At 34.1% G+C, this 22,480-nt stretch overlaps 1 protein-coding gene across 1 annotated transcript in view; it reads right to left on the bottom strand.

Annotated features, from left to right (window-relative positions):
- The window catches only part of LRP1B (LDL receptor related protein 1B), a 2,064,747-nt gene that overhangs the window by 93,753 nt on the left and 1,948,514 nt on the right, over positions 1 to 22,480 (bottom strand). The window contains 3 exon segments of the mRNA XM_070476260.1: positions 471 to 632; positions 13,541 to 13,705; positions 21,895 to 22,020. Of these exon segments, the coding sequence (XP_070332361.1) occupies positions 471 to 632; positions 13,541 to 13,705; positions 21,895 to 22,020 (453 nt within the window).

Raw genomic sequence — 22,480 nt, 5'->3', positions numbered from 1 at the left:
TGAGGGGCAAAGAGAAGATGTGACAGAGATGTCTAGAAGGGTGAATGGATTCATGAAATACAGTAGAAACCATAGTAAGTGCCCATGTGACATTAGTGACAAAAATTCCAGTTAGACCAGTCAAACTTTTTTTGTTGTTTTTCCAGTTGCATTCAGCAGTAAGGTGCCAGTTCAGGACAGATAAGAATTGGATTTAGCAATGGTTATGGCTTACTAGGAAAGCAAAAGAGAGGGGAGGAGGGAGTAAATGATTATAATGATGGACTGTGGAATCTAAGCTAAAAAAAGAAGAAACAGAATCTTTAAAATAAGAGATGGGTGAGGAACAATGAAAAGAATGATTAGATATGGGGTGTCAGAGGGGGTGGACCTGAAAACTAGGGGTTGGCTGAAATTGAGGTGGTGAGATGACTTAGTGAACACCTTACGGCATGTTGTCATACTGCCTCACGGGTGTTGTTTTTACTTACAGTATTGACATCTGTCTCCCGTGTGTTCAGGCTGGCAGTGGCAATAAGGCTGGTTCCCAGCAGTAACACTGCAGGTCCCTCCATTTTGACAAAAGTCCTCACAGACTGTCTTACCACAGTTTGGTCCAGTGAACCCCAGCGCACAGCTGCATGTGGGTCTCCCTATTGAAAAAAAAATAATGAAAAGAAAATGAGTTGACAAAATTGTTTACCGACATGGAATCCTTGCTAAGTAAGATTCAGGAAGTCAGTATTCTGGGAAAAATTTGTCCATTGCTTATTCTGTGACTTTACACAGTAACATGACCTCTTTGGGTCCTAGCTTTCCCATGTTCCAACAAAACGTAGATTAGAAGATAACTCAAGTTTATATTGGGTAAAATGGTCAGAGCTCATTTTATGAACAATTCTATATGCATACGTGTATTTTATGCTTTGAAGTGCTTATCTTATTCTTTTGTACTTCTCTTTTCATGCCCATTTTACTTTTTTTTAAAAAATGTAAACTTTCTATTTTATATTGGGGTATAGCCAACTAACAATGTTGTGGTATAATTTCAGAAGAACAGTGAAGGAACTCAGCCATATATATACATGCATCCATTCTCCCCCAGCCTCCTCTCCTATCCAGCTTGGCGCATAACATTGAGCAGAGTTCTACCACACCATAGGTCCTTGTTGTTATACCACAAGTGCTTGTTTATACATTATAAATATAGCAGTGTGTAATGATCTTCCCAAAGTCCCTAACTATCACTTCCCCCCAGCAACCATAAGTTCCTTTTCTAAGTCTGTGAGTCTCTGTTTTGTAAGTTCATTTGTATAATGTCATTTTGCTTTTTAAATTATTTTTGTTCTACTCATGTGGTAATACAGATTCTTTTGGCCATTAAAATATAAAATAGAGACAATCATATTTCATAGTGTTCAATCATCATGTACTAATCACTGCTATAACTATATAAAATATGAGTATAAGTTTATTATAAGTAAATATTTTAATAAATTTAAAGTAGTCATATCATCTATAATAAGATTTATGAACATGAGTTATTTTATTTGATATAATAAATACATATATTACATTTAGTTTATAAGCACTTACTGAATCTTATTTTATTTCATTTTATATCTTTATTCATAGTAAAGGGCTGTCATTTGCAGTCTACTAAGATGAGTTAAGAAATCTAATGTTAACAGTACACACTAGCAAATCTTACAGACCTTCTTTGGATATCTTTATTTGTTCTATGGGAACTTACATCATAATGAAAGGTGAATAGTTCTTTCAAGTGTTTAGAGCATAACACAATTAACTGTTACAGCAAGAAAGTCTCTCTAATTGCCTGGACTGTCAAGAACTGAGTAGAAAATGAAGTCCAGGGCTTGGTCTACAGGAGAGGTGAAGGACAACAAAGCAAAATGAAAGGCTGCCATTTGTAATGGGGGCAGAATCAAGTTTAGAGGCTGTAAAAATATTAACACACAACATAAAAGGGAATAAAAAGGAAATTCAATTATAGATCTCAATTAACTATGACTCAGAAAATGTCATTCCATTATCTAGTATCAGAGAATATCCAACCATCTCCTCTTTCACCATAATAGACAAGCAACATAATTAAAATGGTCAGCAAAATGCATGAGGACAAGGGCTAAGACTTGAAGTGTGAAAATGATAAGAGTTGGTTTTTTTATGCTGTTGCCATAGATTCTACATTGAAGGACAGTTCTATACATATATATTTTTGAAAACTATTATTCTTAAAATGAATAAAATAAAATGAATGAAAGTCCACAATTGGACTTTGAATTGAAGGTCCACTATTTATTTTACTTTTAAAGGACTCCACACATTTATAAACACTAGAAGGTATTGCTTCTCAATGAAGAAAGTTATATACATTTTTACAGTGGGTAACCATTGCTTTAAAACTTATTTATACATGTTTTTAGTTTGGTGGCAAATAAATGCCTACTAAAAGGTTGAGAAACAAGGTAAATTATATACATAATAAAGATGAGCAACCTCATATTTATTTATTACCAGAAAACAGTTTTAAAACTTTTAGCCAAATATTTTTCTTTTAAAGATAGTGAATTTTCCAGCTGTTGCTTACATACAGGCAAACTATCTTCATTGGAACAATGCTGAGTTAAAAAGTAAGAGACATAAACAAGAGAATAAATAGTGGTAGAAGATGAAGAGGACAGATGATTGTTAGAACATGATCACTAAGGAAAATGAAAGCCTTGAATAAAAGAGGTAATAACTCTAAATCAACAGGGACCAATGGATGACTTACAGAGAAACAGAACATATAATCAGGAACACAAATAATCATGAGTTAAATGTGAAACAAACAGTACAGAAAGTATGTCAAAAGTCAAAGTCAAAGTGTTAGGTGCTCAGCCGTGTCTGACTCTTCGCAAGCCCTAGGACCATAGCCTACCAGACTCCTCCATCCATGGGATTTCCCAGGCATGAATCCTGGAGTGGGTTGGAATTCCCTTCTCCAGGGAATCTTCTAACCCAGGGATCGAACCTGGGTCTCCTGCATTGCATGCAGATTATTTACTTCCCAAGACACCAGGGAAGCACAGAAATTATAGGAGAAATCAAAATGCATTAGGGCAATCAGAAAAAATGCCTTATGAAGATAGATATTGTAGATTTATGTTTTTCTACCTTACTTCCTGGTTTTTTTTTTTCTTTTTTATACTAGGAGTGAAAAAATATTGTAAAATGATAGAAGTTTGAAAGAAATAAACCCAATCTACTAAGGCACTTGAAAATTCCTCTGTTCCAGTTACTCAGAGAAATGACACCATGCTTTCGTCTCATCTACAGCTGTTTTGAAACAAGGGCAGAGTGACCAGGTTGTCCTCCACCTAGCATATGCTTCACATCATTTAAAATCTATCTGACTTATTTTCAAAAAGCTTCTCTTCCTCTTCCTTTGAAAAGAAGATTTATTTTTGACAAGTATAAATCTTCAAATTCAAGAGAATATTATCTAACTTGAAACAGTGCGGTGATATAGCTGATCTTTGGTTTGCTGATGGGAAATGAACCATCTGTTGCAGAATTTTATAATGGGCTCCATCTAATATTTCCAAGAACTTCTCTGGGTACACCCTAACTAACTAGCTGCATTGGGTTCATTTTATAAAGATTTTTTAGGTAGCTGAATTAGATTTTGACATTTGAAAAGGAAACAGTACTGTTACAATGACTAAGATATCAATAGAGATTTATAGCAGTGATACATGGGGAGTTGACAGCCTGCTTTAAAACTTATTTTCAATCAGAAAGAGCATCAATTGACATGAGGAAGAAGTGAGAGGAAGAGCTTCCTGGCTCTAATCAGACTACTTTCTACAGCATTCTTAGCTCAGACTTTAATAGTGTATGCTGTCAGACTGCCTGGATTTATAGACTATCTATGCCAGTCACTGGTGTGGGACCATGGGCAAATATCAGCTCTGTTTATTTCCTCATGTGTAATGGGGCTAATTATAGTACCTACTTCATGAGGCTGTTGTGCAGAATCAGAGAGAAAAAGCGAGAAATATGTCTAACTGTGCCAGGTACATAAGGCACTCAGTTACGTTTTAGTTCTGAATATTATTGTTATTCCTTCTGACATTCACTGCTTACAAGTATGACTTAGTGGCCCCATCTACAAAGACACTGAAACATTTTAGAAAAATCATTCTGAAATTTTCCTTATATTACACACTCTATCTCCATTAGTCATTTCAGATACAGTTAAATTTGAATATATTTGTATGGCAGTGATGAGGTAAAACAGGAATTCGACACCAACTTTACCTCACACTCTACATTTTTCAAACATTGATGAATGAGTCTTCTCTTTTTTCCTTCCAAACATGCTTGACCCTACCCATTAAAAGAAAGAACACACACAGAGACAAAAACAAAACTAATACTTGTATAACCTCAAATATTGGTACACTCTCAAGCTTTTTTCAAAAGAAACCTACACTTACTGCTTTCAACTCTACCAATATATGACAAATCTTTGAACATAAAGTCACTCTAATCCTTCACTTGGTTTGTAGTTTTATTTTTTAATACACTTAACCTGTTGCATCTCTTTGTTCTCTCTGAAGAGAGGCCAGATCTCTCAATATGTAAGTGTTCCTCATGCAATCATTTCTGATTCCCTCTTGGTAAGAAAGGGTTAGGAATGGAGAAGTTAATGTTGGTGCTGTCTTTATTGTGTATTGATGTACCCTTGCAAAGCTACCCTTTAATGTCTTGATCGCTAAATCCACTGATTTCTTCTCAATCATCCTCCTCCTCAAATTTTCTCCATAATTTTACGTTTATTAAATACCTACACTTGAAAATTTTCTCTCCACTTGGCTTCTAAGACACTAGCATTGTTGATTTCTCTGTATTTTTTCTGACTGCTCTTTAACAATTGCATTTATGTTCTTTTTCTGTCTAACAAAAAATATTTGTCCAAGTCTCTTTCTGGTGATGTGACTCAGTTTCTCAGCTGGGATAATCATCTCTCTATCTGAATGTCTTGGTCTTGATTTTCTGACTCTGGGTTCATTCTCCTTAAGTTTCAAGACCTCTATTTTCACTCTGTTTTATGTCCCTGCAAGGATATCTCTAGCTGTTCAATAGGTTAATCTATTCCTCCCATGACTCCCTAAAAGAAAAAAGAAAATTCTTCTTATAAACATTGTCCTCAGGGGCACACACATGATTTCACTAGACTAGAAGCTCTACCAGTGCCACATTCAGGTCCACACTGTATGTTAACAAAGTATCTTGCTAGATGTACACATATAATACATAGAGACCAATGTAGTTACATTGGGCTTCCCTGGTAGCTCAGTAGTAAAGAATCTGCCTGCTAATGCAGGAGATGCAGGTTTGATGTTTGGATCAGGAAGCTCCCTTGGAGAAGGAAATAATAACCCACTCAGTATTCATGGGAAACCCCATGGAGAGAGGAGCATGGCAGACTACAGTCCATGGGGTCACAAAAAAGTCAGACACGACTTAGTGACTAAACAACAACAATAACAATATAGTTATGTTGTTCTGTTTATAAATAAATGAAAGCTTATAACTTTCTAGAGGACTTTTTCTGATGTGGACCATTTTTAGTCTTTATTGAGTTTGTTACAGTATTACTTGTTTTACGTTTCAGTTTTTTGGCCATGAGGTATGCGGGATTCTAGCTTCTTGACCAGGGATCAAAACAGCACCCCCTGCATTGGAAGGTGACGTCTTAATTATGGGACCACCAGTGAAGTCCCTAGTTACTTATATCTTAAAACTGCTGCACCAACTTTTCATACAACGTAAATTAATAATAAAATAGAAATTTAACTAGCTACCAGTAATAACTGATGTCAAATATGGTAAATACAAAACTACAATCACTATAGTCTATGATAATGCTCAAAAGAAAAAATGGAAATACCTTGGAATTTCAGAGAGTTCTTTAAATTTCATTGTTCTTGCATGGCACTTATATAGCAAAAATCACAGTCTCAATAAAAATGGTTGATTCTAAAATATTTTGTAAGAATACAGCACAGTGTTAGTCGCTCAGTCACGTCTGACTCTTTGCGACCTTATGGACTGCTGCTCAACAGGCTCCTCTGTCCACTGGAGTGGGTAGCCATTCCCTTCTCCAGGGGATCTTCCCAACCCCGGGATTGAACCCAAGTCTCCCACATTTTGGGCAGATTCTTTACCATCTGAGTCACCAGGGAAGCCCTTTGTAAGACTATTTAATAGTAATTAAATAAATTTGGTATAAAGTTGAATTCCTTTTTTAAAAATGTCAGGTAGACCTAAGAAAGAAACCTTGTTAGATATTTATTAATTATGCAGCTTTGGAAAATTTAGATTTCCTCACTGGATTTCACTCTGCATCTTATTTTATAAAATGAGAGCAATGCCTACCACATGCTGGTAAAACACTTGGCAGAATACCTGCCACATAACAAGTACTCAATAATCGATAGATTTATTATTAACAGTAATATTAGTATTTGGTTTTGCCATTACTATCAGTATTATATTTGCCTCTGTTAAGAAACTCCATATGGATTCCTGATGCATGTTTTTCCCATATTCATTCTTTTTTTTTTTATATTCATTCTTTTGAACAAAAAATGTCTACAGGTGATGTACCTGTAGGTCTATATATATCAATTCAACATAGCATATTTTAATATAATGACAATGAAATCTTTTCTATTATATAGATAAGTAATTACATAGATTTTATAAAAATTTATTAGTAATCCCTGATAAATGACCATTGACTTTATATGACATGGTTATGATTTATATCTAGATAAATGAATCTTTAACATCTTTAATTATATACTCACAGTAATTTGCTTGATATGAGCAGAGACAATGCTGATGATTTTCAGTGATCATAGATGATGTCTTAGGGAACTGACATAATATAGATTCTCAAATTAGTTTTCTTATTTAATCAAACTCACTAGCTTACATCTAAAATATGCCACATAGACTGTTTCAATTTAAGTAAAATTACAATGTAGGAATTTACAAGAATCCTTGACATTTGAATTAATAATTCAGTTACAGTAGCCACTATAATGAACATGACAATAATTATGTTTGTAAAATTTTCAAAATGGTATACTTATTGAATGTATATTCAATATAGCATTACTACATATTTAGTAATTTTAGAGCAAAATTTTCTGGGTAGCTTGACTAAAAGTAATAGGTTTCTAAAAGCATGTATTTTCATTTGACTATTATTAAGGTATATGTATTATTAAGGCATACTTTTCAATAACTTTGCATAATACTGTGTGTCTTTAAAAGCTAGGCTTATTTAACAAACAGTTTTTAAGTTGGTTATAAAAATGTTATTCATCAGTTTGATTTAATTGATATTATATAATTTTAGTAGGCAAAATAACCTTTCTGCTCACTATTGAACAAATAAATTATAACCCTTTTTTTCTACCTAAACTCACCATTTGAAATGTGTGGTTTACTAAATATTTGGTAGTAACCTATAAGCAAAAAGAATATACATATATCTGAATGACTTTGTTGTATACCTGAAACTAATACAACGTGATAAATTAGTTATACTTCAATAAAATTTTTTAAAAAATATGTGTTTAAGAAAAAAATGTCTGATCGATTGCCATAAAGGAATGTTGGCAAAAGTAATTACATGTGAACTTCTTTTTTTTTTTTAACATGTGAATTTCTTAAGAGGGTATGACTGTACTCATTATTTTTGATAGGTAGATACTGCTAGTGAACATCATTGGTTTGTTCTCTTTAAGCAATTTACTTTAATTCACACTTATTTGTGTATGTGAACCATGCTGCTTACCCTATTTAACTTGATCTTGTGCTTGTAAATTTTTGTCCCTGGTTATAATGTTTTATACCTGACTAGTATTCTATGTATACAGTCATTATTTAGTTTGACATACACATTCTATCTGAGCAATAAAAGCATTTAATTGACATTTAAGCTGCAGAACATATTGGAACACATTTACATTCAATGCTCTTCTCTGAAAGTACTATGTAAAATGTACATATTCTTTACTCACAACATCTTCACTATTTGGGCAAAAGCTACATTCTACTTCTTCCCACAGAATAAAATAATAAGCTGAGAGATAAATCACCATAGCATTATTCAGTTACTTACAGTAATGCAATCAGAAAGCCCATCTCCTGACCTCTAATCCCCAAGACTACTCTCCTTTGTGAAATCTGTCTTCACTTTCACTTAGATTCAAGTAATAAAAGTTTTGAATGCTTTAAAAAATCGCTAGCCTTTTTGATAAAGAGGTTTGACATTCTATTTTCCACTTAATATAATGTTTTCTTGGACTGAAAGTGAGTGCCCATTTATACATAATTTTACCAAGTTGACTAAAGCTGTCGGGTTGTCTTAAGTATCACAAAGGTTACAGAGAACTCTGCAGCAAAGTCTGACAAGGAAAAGAAAGAACTGGGCTTTATCGAGCTCCCTCCCAGTTAGTACTTAATATATTCTGACATGTTTCAAATTGTAGGTCACAATCTATTTATACTTCTGGAAAGTTCATTCTCAGCCAGCATTGTGGAAATGAGATTGAAACATTTTTGTCTTTTCCATGAATACAAGTAAGCCAACTCAAGGCTTCTGACACTAGCCTAGAGAGTTATAAGACTAAATAGTTTAGTGTTGCTCTCACCATATGGTCCAAATGAACCAGTAAATTTGACTTACACAGCCAGAAGCATAATTAGAGAGAATCCTACTTTCATTCTCTCATAGGTCTGTTATAAAAACTCAAGGACCAAATACAGTGCATGGCACTTAGTAAGCAACTCTCTATATATATTTGCCTCTATATATATTGGCAAAAAAGCCCCTATATATATATATATATAAATGGTCATGATCCTGACAATGATTATAAGCAGTGTTATTTTAATTTTTAATAAGTACTGTCTGATTCTAAAAATAAAGCATGGTGGAACATTTAAAAAACAACAGATGTGTAATGAAGGATTTATTGCCTATGTGTTTTTTTCCATATTATATAAACAAGCTTTTTTCTTGTGTTTTTAAACTTTATAATACAATGTGATTTTTTCTCTATTTTTCTTTGCTATTATATAGTTTTCAGTTACAGTGTTTTTTATCATGTATCATTCACCTTTTAGATATGCTATATTTTATATATTAACTACTTGGATTCAGGTTTTTATCTCCAATATTATATTATGAACATTTTCACTTCCAAATATTTTGTTTTTTATTATGTAGTCTTTGGAACATGTGTCTAAAAGTGACATTATTTAGTTAAAGTTGCATATTCCTATGTCACTTATTTGTTAAACTATATGCACTATTTTATGTTTTCAATTTTATACTTTCAACTTATTCTCTTAGGTTCTTAAAAAGCAAATAAAACCAAATATCCAGCTCTTAGTACTTTCTAAATATAATCATTATCTATTTAATATGTTAAAGGAGTTAGGACATCAAGCTTAATTTAAATTAAAAACTGCCCTTGATTAAATAAAAAGTGAAAGGAAAACAAAGGACTGTTTAAACGTATGTTCAACCTTTATCAAGATATTAATTAAGTGATTGTGTACTTCACATCCCAGGTAAATAAGTGACTTGAGAGATATCAGTATATAATTTCATTATCTGTTTCATGATGTTTCAAGGATGTTCACAAGTTCCTAGCTGAATTTGCCTTTGAGCAAACACTTTCAGGGCTATCAAACTTGATCATAATTGATGACAGTCATATATGCTACCATCATATTTGGGGCATTGACCTGTACAGAAAGATCTTGAATGAATGAGATAGTAATTTATCTCCATCTACTTTACTATAAGGGCCTTTCCTATTGCAGTAAGACTTTCATTTAATTTTTCTTTCCTCAGTGGAGCCTTCCTCCAGCTTCATTCTTGGGAATAAAATTTTTCAGTCCCAAAGTAACAGAGAGCCCCACAAAGAGGGCCTCTGCTATCTTCATGTTGAATTTGTTTAAATAGCTCAATACGAATGCATTTCTTACCATAAAAAATTGCACAGTTGCCTCTTCATCTAGCCAATTTTATACATTTTCAAATTTTCCAAATTAGAATTGCCTCCCTTTATGCATAATTCTAAACTTTTATGAGTGGGAGTATTTGAGAATATTGCCCCAAATTTACAAAATTTCTTGCTCCATTCCTCTAAATTGACTGTGTAGAAAACCTTGATTCATTTATAAACATTTATAAACATTCAAAGTCTAAATAACAGACCTGTAACAGTAAGAAAAATATCACAGTGTGAACATATCTTAGACAATTAATATTTGTAAACATGAAGATTAATTGTGCACATAACATAAATACCCTCCTGTAGCAGTGTTGAAAAGTAATTTCAGAAATTATTCTCTATTTTCCATAAAAAATGACTGAATAAGTCAATGATTTACTCTATTTTCCATTGCTCTGCCAAGACAAACTTTATCTTAAATGTATCTTCCTATGAGCAGGTCACAGAAATGAACTACATGGACCTTTGTTGACATAGTCGATGTCAAACTATTTTATTTTGTAGTACCTTCCTATATAGATACAACTCATATATTTTTAGTTTTAGTTTTCTTCATTACAAAAACCTTAAGGAATGAGGAAAAACTCATTCCTACAAGCAGAATTTTAATTATGCCTCTCAGATGTGTGCCTTTAATTAACTGGTGACATTTCCTTTGTTCAATTATTATAGTTATATACAACTGTCATAAACTTATAAATTTTAATTAAGGCTGCCCCAAACCCTAGTTATATAGTGTCCACATAGGAATTTGCCAAAGGCTTAACTGTAAGTAAACCAACAATGAATAAATCCATGAACTGCCCACTGGGATTTGTTTTACAAATTAACATTTGTGTGGAGATAATGAGGTTCTACAGTCCATAATACCAAACAATGTTTTATAAAACCACATTTTTAAAAGTGAAAAATGCATTGTAAAAGACTTAATTAACTATCATATTATTATTTGTTGCTATAAGATAATAACTACATGGTTATATATCAAGTTGAGTTCATATGAGGAGATCATTTGCATTACTAATTAGAAATATATATATTTTTTGAATGTACTTTCTGTAAGTCAAGATCTAATACTCTGGATATTAAACCTGATAATGTATGGGTTCTAGATAAATGAACAGATAAACTTGATATATTGTGGATTTTAAGAATGCAGCAAGGTCTGGACAAATGATTTGAATGAAACATTAAAAGTTTTGCTGTATTTATATCTAGGTCACAGTACAGTACAGTGTTAGTCACTCAGTCCTGTCTGACTCTTTGTGACCTCATGGACTGCAGCCCACCAGGCTCCTCTGTCCATGGAATTCTCCAGGCAAGAATACTGGAGTGGGTTGCCATTCCCTTCTCCAGGGGATCTTCCTAACCCAGGGATCTAATTCAGGTCTCCTGCATTGCAGGCAGATTCAGGGAAGCCCTTATATAGCTCATCAGGATAGCAAATTCAAAGTTTCAAAGAGATTTTACTCTTTAGATCCATCTCAGGTTGAATTGGTAGCCATAGTTTGGAGTGTCAAACCCTTTCGTTGGCTTAAATATTTCCAAAGATAAATATAAGAAACTCATCTGGTTGCAACCCAAAGATCATCTTAATGAGAAAATTAAGAGCTAAATAATAAAACTAAACACCTCATTTGCATAAAAAAGCATCTTCCCTAAAGCTACGCAGTATGTGTGTTGTAAAATCTAATTACAGGTCACACCCTCTTACCTCACATTCAGTGGATTTTCATTTGCATATTCACTGAAGGTCTCAGTACACAGCTTTTCCTCTGGCAACAGAGTATACTTTGTGAACTGGCTCCCCCTCAGGCAGAATGAATATATGTAGTAAGTCTCCTAACGCCTTTTTTTAATTTAATCAACCTGATGAATTCTTGTTTAGAATTCTAATTAGTAGTCAAATTATCTTAATTATCAATTAATCATATCAAAACTATTTATAAGTGTAAAACTATCAAAGAAATAGTAACATTTTTACTCTGAGAATGTAAATCAGAAAATGGCTTGCTGCTCCTGAACGCCATTGAAGATGCTTCTTCATATGGCTCTTTCAGTTATCCTTATGCTAAATACCACAAAGAATAACTTAAGCAATAGAAGCAGTGAAAAAATTCAAGTATGATGAAAATTAACCATGTAGGGGGTGTGAAGAAATACAAATTGATTTTCCATCTGACTATCTAAATCTGCACTTATTGTAAAAGAACTGAATGTGCATAGATTGCATTCTAATTGTTGCACAATCTCCTTTGCACTAAAATTGGAATTTGAAAATTATATTTTTATTATGTGTTAGGGTTAATTTTTTCCCAGTAGGAACATATTTTAAATGTAATACAAGTCAGTAGAGAAATATATGTTAACATTCACTTATGAGTTGTAGAAAACACTTTTTTCTAGCATAGCTATAGCATAAATTAATAAGGATCTCTTTTATATCTAAATATGTAGTAACCTGATGTTTCCAAAGCAATGTGTTTTGAATATACTATAACGTAGTATCAACAGAATGGTTTTGATTTAGATGGAATTTTTGATACTATAAGATATACTGATATAATATGTATATACTGGAGAGGTCTCGCTCAGTCATGTCTGACTCTTTGCGACCCCGTGGAAGGTAGCCCACCAGGCTCCACCGTCCATGGGATTTTCCAGACAAGAATACTGGAGTGGGCTGCCATTTCCTTTTCCAGGGGATCTTCCCAATCCAGGGATCGAACCCGGGTCTCCTGCATTGCAGACAGACACAAGCCTTATCTTTTTGACTCCAAAATATATATATTTTTAATCCAAGTTTGCCTAATGTTAAAAACTCATGTCATTAAAAATTAGATTTATTTGAAATATATACATATAATATGTATATATGTGTATGTACATATATACACATATATGTATGTGTATATATGTATATAATATTACATATATATATTATATGTATAATATGTATACATATATATACATATACATACCTATATATGTATATATATATAATATGTACATATTATAATATGTATATATATTTCAAATAAATCTAATTTTTAATGACATGAGTTTTTAACATTAGGCAAACTTGGATTAAAAATATATATATTTTGGAGTCAAAAAGATAAGGCTTGTAAAACTGATTTTGCCTCATCATTTTAAGCCAGAGTCAGAATATCTATAAGCCCTGAGCCCTGTCAATGATTAGCATTTAACACAAGATAGTGATCATTATTATTGTTAATTTCTGTGATTTGAAGTTTGATATACTCAATTTAGAACAATTGCCACTGATTATGTTGAATTAATTATTAGATTTAATTTTTATATTTGTTATTAAGACACCAGGAGTAATATTTGTTATAATTCAACACTAAGTATTTTCTATATATTTTTCACATGTAAGGAAAATTGCACATTATTTTTACATACAATACCACTCAATTATTTACCCAGAGCTGATGGCATACAAGTTCCTCCATTTTGACAGTAGTTGCTACAGTGGTTGATTTCACATCTTTCTCCTGAATAACTAGGCCAACAGTGACACCTCAAATCACCCTTCTCATTTAAAATGCATCTTCCTCCATTTTCACAAGTCAATTTGCATGAATCATCTGGTTATAAGAAGAAATGTACAAATTAGCATGCCATTCAGTAGATGGTAGAGTAAGAATAATTCAAATAAAAATTAAATACTAAGACAATTTTTTTCATAAAATTCCAAAGCTAAATACACCTTAGAGAATCAAATTTCAACTATTGTTGAAGGTGAGCACAAATATTCAATTAAATTTTATTCTTTTTCAGGCTTAAAGTGCTATTTATCATTTTTTATATTTGTTAAAACATTAAACAATAAAACCAACTGAAACTTTCTAAAAATAAAATATTTTCCAACCAATAAGTGTTTTTTCACAGTATGGGGAAATATGGCTTATTTTTCAAGGAGTGTTTGATATTAAGCCAAACTGAGATATGTAAGCTAAATATTATAGTATATATATGTAGTCATACATATAATATATATGGTATAGTGTGCATATAGAAACAAACACACACACACACATATATATATAATTTATAGTATAGGGAAACATTTAAATGAAAAAATACCCTTTGATGTACATACTTATAATTTATAAACACATAAAACAAAAAGTTACTTAGATTTGATACAAGGTGGTGATAAGTGTCAGAAACATCTATTTCCATATATAAGCTGATTAGTTGTAATTTGCCTACAATACATTTTGGCTTTGAAAAGGAAATAATGATCATTTCTTGAGGTCACAGAATTAGTTTTAAAAATATGATGAGTCTGATTCATGATAAAGATTGGTTTGGAATCATTTTCTGGATTATTTTTCTATATGTATAGACATGGCCTTTCTCCATTAGAAATACTGCTCTATGTAGACCAGGGCACAATGTTCAATTGAACAAACACAATCAATAATAGTTTAAGAAGCAGTCTATCCAGAAAATACCTTTTTCTAGAGTTATGCTTATTTTGTATGAAGTCAAAACAGCCTATATTCTTTACTCAAGATACATTGACCTAGACATAGCAGCAGCTTGGATATATCACTGCAATTATTACAAGAACATCTTAAAGAGCCTCAGTGATGTTAAATGACACAACAGTTCAAGTGTCATAACTACTGTCATAAACAGAGACAATCAGCAGTGTCAAACAAATTCTGATATTTTTGGCATTGCAAAACAACTTCCAATACTTTTTCAAGTAGGGAGGTTTCAGGTTGGCATTACTAAATTCTGCATTTGTAATATGAAGTACTCTCATGAGGCACTATATATATATACATGGTATAAAGAAAGTGACAATTGATATAGTAAGATTTGCTTTTAGGTCCTGGTTCTGCTCCTTACTACGCGTAAATTAAACTATCCAAGCCTTAGTTATTTCTACTTTAAGACAGCCTTATGGACATACGTACAACTTATAGATTTGTTGTGAATATTAAATAAACAACTTGAAAGTAAAAGTTAAAATCATAGAGCTTTGTAAATTTTTAGGTACATAAGTAAATACCATACACATACACACAAATGAGAGTCTGAGTTCTAGCCATACTGGAATAGTACAAGGATGGAGACCTGCAATCTGGGTCTACAAGGTGTATTGCTAAATTTCAACAGGAAATTGAGGCACTCATTAGGTAAATTACCAAGTGAGAATCCTAGTGAGCATTATGTACTGAGAGCGCATGAGGTGCACTGAGAATCCAGCTCACATGGAACAGATCCTGTGAAAGCCAGAGGGTGAGCATTGGAGGGACTCAGAGCAAGTTACTAAGACTGGGCTGGATTACAGAGCGTCAAGGAAGGAACTGAAAGACAAGTGAATTTGAAGAGAAAAGCAGAGTGTCACAGGAGATTCTTGGATGTTGGACTTTTCCTCAAAAGTAGTGTTAAGTCTTCGAAAAGTCTAGAATGTCTAAGAATGACTGTAATGATTGGGTTAAACTGAAAACACGGGGACTATTAGGATTCTGTTTAAATTGTCCAAGCTGGATAAGATGATGGCTTTAAAACAATGTAGGATAGATAAACGTAGACATATTCTAAAAATAACTAGAAGATAAAAATCACATCAGAGGGAAAGGAAAAACTAAGGATAATGCTTCAGTTTCAAACTCAGGGGCAATAAGACCTAAAGTGTTTTATCTCTGTATTAAATTGGAAATATCTATTTAAATGAAGTGGGAATCTCTAGCAAAGGGTTGAATATAGACATCAAACTCTCAAGAAAGATCTGGAGAGGAAATAACATGTGCTTAGTTTAAAATTTACCAAAACATTTCTAACTCTTTTAGCATGAAACATCCTAAGTGGAGTTGTGAATGTGAATAGTGAAGATAACTGTTAAAGGTATTATGATCACACTTGGGATTACTATGGGAGGGCACAGTTACACTGGTGGATGTTCTATGTAAAACACGTACATATTCAAAATCTCTACATGTTAGGATATGTGCATTTCTATAATGTACCTCATTAGGCACCAGAAGTGCAAACATATAACACTGCCTTTGAAATGAAAGTGGAGTTACAGTCTTTAAGAACCTAACTGTAATAGTTCTATAATGAAAATGGAAGCTGCTTTTTTCAATACCTAAATCACCTCCAGAAGCCAAGCTCCAGCAATTACAATCAACTGTAGGGAAGAGCAGGTGAATACTTCTCCAAGAATGGGTAACATTTGAATTTCAAATTTCCTACACGAAGATTAAAAATACTCAGGGTGCTCATCGTTTAACAATAGCAGCTAGAGAAAGGCAAGTCATTATAAAGAGCTGAAAAAGTTAGCTATATCAAATATTAATATCAGGAAAAATTAATTGGCTTTTATCTATACTAATCAATAATTCTAAACTCCATTTATTTATGTTCTTAACCAAAGTGTTCCAAGTCATCTATTACCAAGGCTCATATATATAAAGGCCATGTGCATACTTTAACACTTTCATTATTTAATATATAAGATTTTTTTTTTTAATTACAAAATAAATGTTGAGGCCTTTCAGGCCTGGTTGCAATCATGTTTCCTGTAATCATACCTTTCAGGCTGGGTTGAAAACATAAAACTAAAATTTCTAAAGGAGTTTAAGATTTTGGTTAAGTGTGTATTTAGATAAAATGCTTCTTCATGTAAAACTTGGGAAGTGAAAAGTGAGTGTTAGTCACTCATTCATGTCTGCCTGTTTGTGAACCCACAGACTGTAGCCCACCAGACTCCTGTGTCCATGGAATTATTCAGACAAGAATGCTGTAGTGGATCGCCATGCCCTTTCCAGGGTATCTTTCTGACCCAGGGATTGAACCTGAGTCTCCTGCACCACAGGCAGATTCTTTACCAAAAAAATTTGCTACCTTCAAGACAGGCTTATCTTAGAGTGCTGTGTGTCTACTTTTAGCAAGGCATTGTGCTGGGCACTTTCTGCATGTTATTTCTAGTATTTTCCAATTACTCTGGACATGGGTACTTTGGGTGGATTGGAGGCACTAGAGTGCATTATATGATGATGAAGACTGTAGAATGCCTATGTCCACCTTAGAGTATTACCATTATTAAGTATTGTTAGACAGTCAACTGAACCTCTATATACTTCAATTTTTCATCTGTAAAAATAGGGACAATGAGAGTATAACATCATCAAAGTTTTGTGGGGATTAAATGAAATAATGTGCATATAACATATGTAAAATATGCCTTGCACATAAACCTTCAAGGTATTTATTCTTTTTACCAGTAGTGGTAGTATTTATTGTTAATTTGATTTTACACAGAAGAAATGGAAACCGAGGGAGTATGAGGCCAAACAAATTAGTTAAGTGATAGATCTTGAGGGGTGCTCAAGAGAGAGGTGATATAATTATGGCTGATTTGTGTTGTTGTAGGCAGAAACCAATACAGCATTGTAAAGCAATTCTCTTCTAATTAAAAAATAAATTTTAAAAAACACAAAAGAAATGTAATAAAAAAAAAGGACTTGTCTTAAAAAAAAAGGGGGGGGTAGATTTCGGTTTAATCCACAGCATCACTTCAGCTCTACCCCAGGTCAAGTTCTTCCTATGTCAGTCAGTCAGTCAGTTCAGTCGCTCAGTCGTGTCCAACACTTTGTGATCCCATGGACTGCAGTACGCCAGGCCTCCCTGTCCATCAACTCCCGGAATTTACCTAAACTCATGTCCATTGAGTCAGTGATTCCATCCAACATCTCATCTTCTGTCATCCCCTTCTCCTCCTACCCTCAATCTTTCCCAGCATCAGGGTCTTGTCAAATGAGTCAGCTGTTTGCATCAGGTGGCCAAAGTACTGAAGTTTCAGCTTCAACATCAGTCCTTCCAATGAACACCCAGGACTGATCTCCTCTAGGATGGACTGGTTGGATCTCCTTGCAGTCCAAGGGATTCTCAAGAGTCTTTTCCAACACCACGGTTCAAAAGCATCAATTCTTTGGTGCTCAGCTTTCTTTATAGTCCAACTCTCACATTCATGTATGACTACTGGAAGAACCATAGCCTTGACTACACAGACCTTTGTGGACAAAGTAATGTCTCTGCTTTTTAATATGCTGCCTAGGTTGGTGATAACTTTCCTTCCAAGGAGTAAGCGCCTTTTAATTTCATGGCTGCAGTCACCATCTGCAGTGATTTTGGAGCCCCCCCCAAAAAAAGTCAGCCACTGTTTCCCCATCTATTTACCATGAAGCAATGGGACCAGATGCCATGATCTTAGTTTACTGAATGTTGAGCTTTAAGCCAACTTTTTCACTCTCCTCTTTCACTTTCATCAAGAGGTTCTTTAGTTCTTCTTCATTATCTTCCATAAAGGTGGTGTCATCTGCATATCTGAGGTTATTGATATTTCTCCTGGCAATCTTGATTCCAGCTTGTGCTTCATCCAGCCCAGCGTTTCTCATGATGTTCTCTGCATATAAGTTAAATAAGCAGGGTGACAATATACAGCCTTGAAGTACTCCTTTTCCTATTTGGAACCAGTCTGTTGTTCCACATCCCAGTTCTAACTGTTGCTTCCTGACCTGCATAGAGATTTCTCAAGAGGCAACTCAGATGGTCTGGTATTCCCATTTCTTTCAGAATGTTCTGCAGTTTATTGTGATCCACACAGTCAAAGGCTTTGGCATAGTCAAAAAAGCAGAAATAGATGTTTTTCTGGAATTCTCTTGTTTTTCGAGGATCCAATGGATTTGGCAATTTGATCTCTGGTTTCTCTGCCTTTTCTAAAACCTACATCTGGAAGTTCATGGTTCACGTATTATTGAAGCCTGGCTTGGAGAATTTTGAGCATCTTCCTATGTATTTGTTGATTTTGGAATATTGAATAAATTGTTTGTATTATGGGCTTCCTACATGGCTCAATGGTAAAGACTTGGCCTGCCAAGTAGTAGATGCAGACTTGATCCCTGAGTTCAGAAGATCTACTCAAGAAGTACATGGCAACTCACTCTAGTATTCTTCCTGGAGAATCCCATGGACAGAGGAGCCTGGGGGACTAGTCCATAGAGTCACAAAAGAGTCAGACATAACTTAGTGAGTAAACAAGTACAACAACATTCACATTAAGTAAAGGGGCAAAAGGGAGGTTATATAGAAGAGACGGTCTTATTTATTTATAAAAGAACAACAACAAAAGCTGTCTGCAACTTGGTAATTAAAAAAATAAACTTCTAACACCCAAATCAATGTAAAAGTCACACTAGTAGCATAAGCCGTGTGCTTCCACACAGAGGACTAATCTCGCTCCCAGGAGTCTTTCCCACCCCAACAACAGTGTCTGTAGACTCGGTGCAGAGGAGGCATCTTTGACAGCACTGCTCATGGCTGTCCGGAACTAGTGAAAACGTGGTACATTGTCTACAAGGAAGGAGGTGCTGACATTTTGAAGCATCTATTTCCAAAATGTTAGGTAGAAATCTCAAATAGGTGGAGAATCAATGGCAACAGTGAGAGACTTGGGAGCTCCAAAATCATTGCAGATGGTGACTGCAACCATGAAATTAAAAGACACTTGCTCCTTGGAAGAAAAGCTATGACCAACCTAGACAGCATATTAAAAAGCAGAGACATTACTTTGCCAACAAAGGTCCATCTAGTCAAAGCTATGGCTTTTCCAGTAGTCTTGTATGCATGTGAGAATTGGACTATAAAGAAAGCTGAGTGCTAAAGAATTGATGCTTCTGAACTGTGGTGCTGGAGAAGACTTTTGAGAGTCCCTTGGACTACAAGGAGATCCAACCAGTCCATCCCAAAGGAAATCAGTCCTGAATATTCATTGGGAGGACTGATGCTGAAGCTGAAACTCCAATACTTTGGCCACCTGATGCGAAGAACTGACTCATTGGAAAAGACCCTCATGCTGGGAAAGATTGAGGGCAGGAGGAGAAGGGGACAATAGAGGATGAGTTGATTGGATGGCATCACCAACTTGATAGACATGAGTTTGAGCAAGCTTCGAAAGTTGGTGATGGACAGGGAAGCCTGGCTTGCAGTAGTTCATGGGATTGCAAATAGTCAGACATTACTGAGTAACTGAACTGAACTGAAGTAGAACTTGTGACCATACACAGTTCACCTGCATGACTGTGTCAGAGTAGTGAGTGAAAACTGCACCAGATAATGTTGAAACATGTGCATGTAATTCGATTATTCTGTCATCACAACTGAGATCATGGAAACTCCAATTGGGAGAATTGGTAAGGAGGAAGGGTTCATCCTAGAACTAGGGACAGCTCCCCTTTTCAATGACTGGCACTAAAATAGTCTTCCAAAAGACCAATCAAGATTCACATTTAGCATTCCATTAAGCGTGTTCCAACCTACCATGCATAGCAGCACTTTGCACACCAGTCACACTAACTGGAATAAATGACTTGTTATTTTCTTTACTTTCAATGGTTTTGTGACTTTTCAGAGAGTTTATTCTGTTTCAATGTCCTTTTCATTCATTCCTACTTAACCTAAATCTAGTCTGTCTTTGCATATCTTATCCTAAGGTCATATTCTATAGGAAATTCTAATTTTTTCTCTAATTGGATAATCATCAAATTTTTCCTAACAGTTTGAACTTTGTCTCTTCTGTAGTTTATATCACCATTCCCATAAATATCTATTTATTGGTGTTTGTGTCATTCATCAATTCATCCTTGCAAGATCATCAGCTATGGATATTTAGTACTTAAAAATATATATTAGATAAGAGAGCTATGACAGTTTTAGACAGTGAGTGCCTTAGGAAATGCAAAAGTGTTTAGATGGCATATAACTCTCATCAGAGAACAAGGAGACAGTGATATGGGCATAGAGATGCTGACTGAGAACAGATACTGTGTTCATGTGAAGAGTTCATTCTAACAGAGAAATATTAATGCAACAGGTAGGAAGCCCTGCTATGAAGTGTCTCATTGGGAAAATGTTTGCTGTGACCCACTAGTGATTTTGGAGCACTGTCCTTTTGTCTGTGACATAAAATTAACGTGTTGATTTTATTTTTTCTTAGCTTTTTTTTCCATTATGGCTAAAGTCTTGAATATGAATAAACTTATTGAAAGTCTGTCTGGATATCCCAGAGACATTTCTTCCCCAACCCTTTTCAGCACACTATTTTTGTTTTTGATTTTTTATGTTTTGCTATTTAATACACTCCAGTATCTGAAATAATGTTTCAGTTTTTAAATGTTTTCAAACCTCTAGCTTCTAAAGCATAAACTGAAACATTTGCAGTTTTGCTTCTAACTTAGTTCTTGGTTTCTAAATTAATGTTATACTTTGCTCATAAGTTCTCAAAATGTTTATTATTTTTATTATTAATAGGAGTAGTAATAGTATTTATTGTTAATCAGATTTTACAGAGGAAACTAAGACTTAGTTTCTAAATAAGTTTCGGCACACAGAAGTTGTTTAATATAAAGTTACTAAATGGATAAATGGATTTGGTAGTTTGGTTTAAACTAACAGCTGAATGGTACCCTCAGAAATATCATTATCTTAACTGATACAAGAGCTATATAAAAAGGTCTCTTAATTTACTCTTTCATGCATGGTAGGTGCTCAATGCAGCTTTGTAATAAATGTACAATCAACTAATAGGAAGTCATTATCAGAGAAAATAATAGCTTATATAGGCACTCACGAACCAGTGATATCATGGAAATGATATCAGTGATTACTGAGTAGCTAATTCTGCTAAGTTTCAGTAGTTGTGAACATTTATTCTACACAGTAATTCATTATTTACAGAATAATGAAGTTTACCTACCTAACAAGCTGTCATCATTGCAGGTGCCATTAATCAAATATTTTCCTTCTGGGCATGCACAAGTGGCCCCAGAAGGATTCAGTAAACAGAGGAATTCACATGCTAGATCCGAGCACGGATTGGGTACTGATCAAAACAAAACAAAAGAAGAACATAACTATAAATACAATAGGTTTCAAAAACATAAAATTCAACAAGGTTAAATGATGAATTAGCAATGCTGAAAAGAAATAACATCAAATTTTTTTTTAACCAGGAGTATACTATTTCAATATTAACAGTACTCCTTTATAGATGAAAAGAAATTACTAACCAACATCTAAGGGTTTCCCTGGTAGCTCAGTGATAAAGAATCCACCTGCCAATGCAAGACACTTGGATTTGATCTCTGGGTCAGGAATAGCCCCTGGAGAAGGAAATGACAACCCACTCCAGCGTTGTTGCCTGGGAAATCCCATGGTCAGAGGTGCCTAGGGGGTTGCATGCCTCCATGGGATCACAAAAGAGTCAGACACGATTTAGTGACTAAACAAAAACAACAACCCAGCATCTATTATTAATAGAAAATGTACCTTAATTTACATTT

Source organism: Odocoileus virginianus, chromosome 13 (assembly GCF_023699985.2).
Source record: "Odocoileus virginianus isolate 20LAN1187 ecotype Illinois chromosome 13, Ovbor_1.2, whole genome shotgun sequence".
Taxonomy (NCBI): Eukaryota; Metazoa; Chordata; class Mammalia; order Artiodactyla; family Cervidae; genus Odocoileus; species Odocoileus virginianus.
This window is presented reverse-complemented; position numbering and strand designations above follow the sequence as displayed.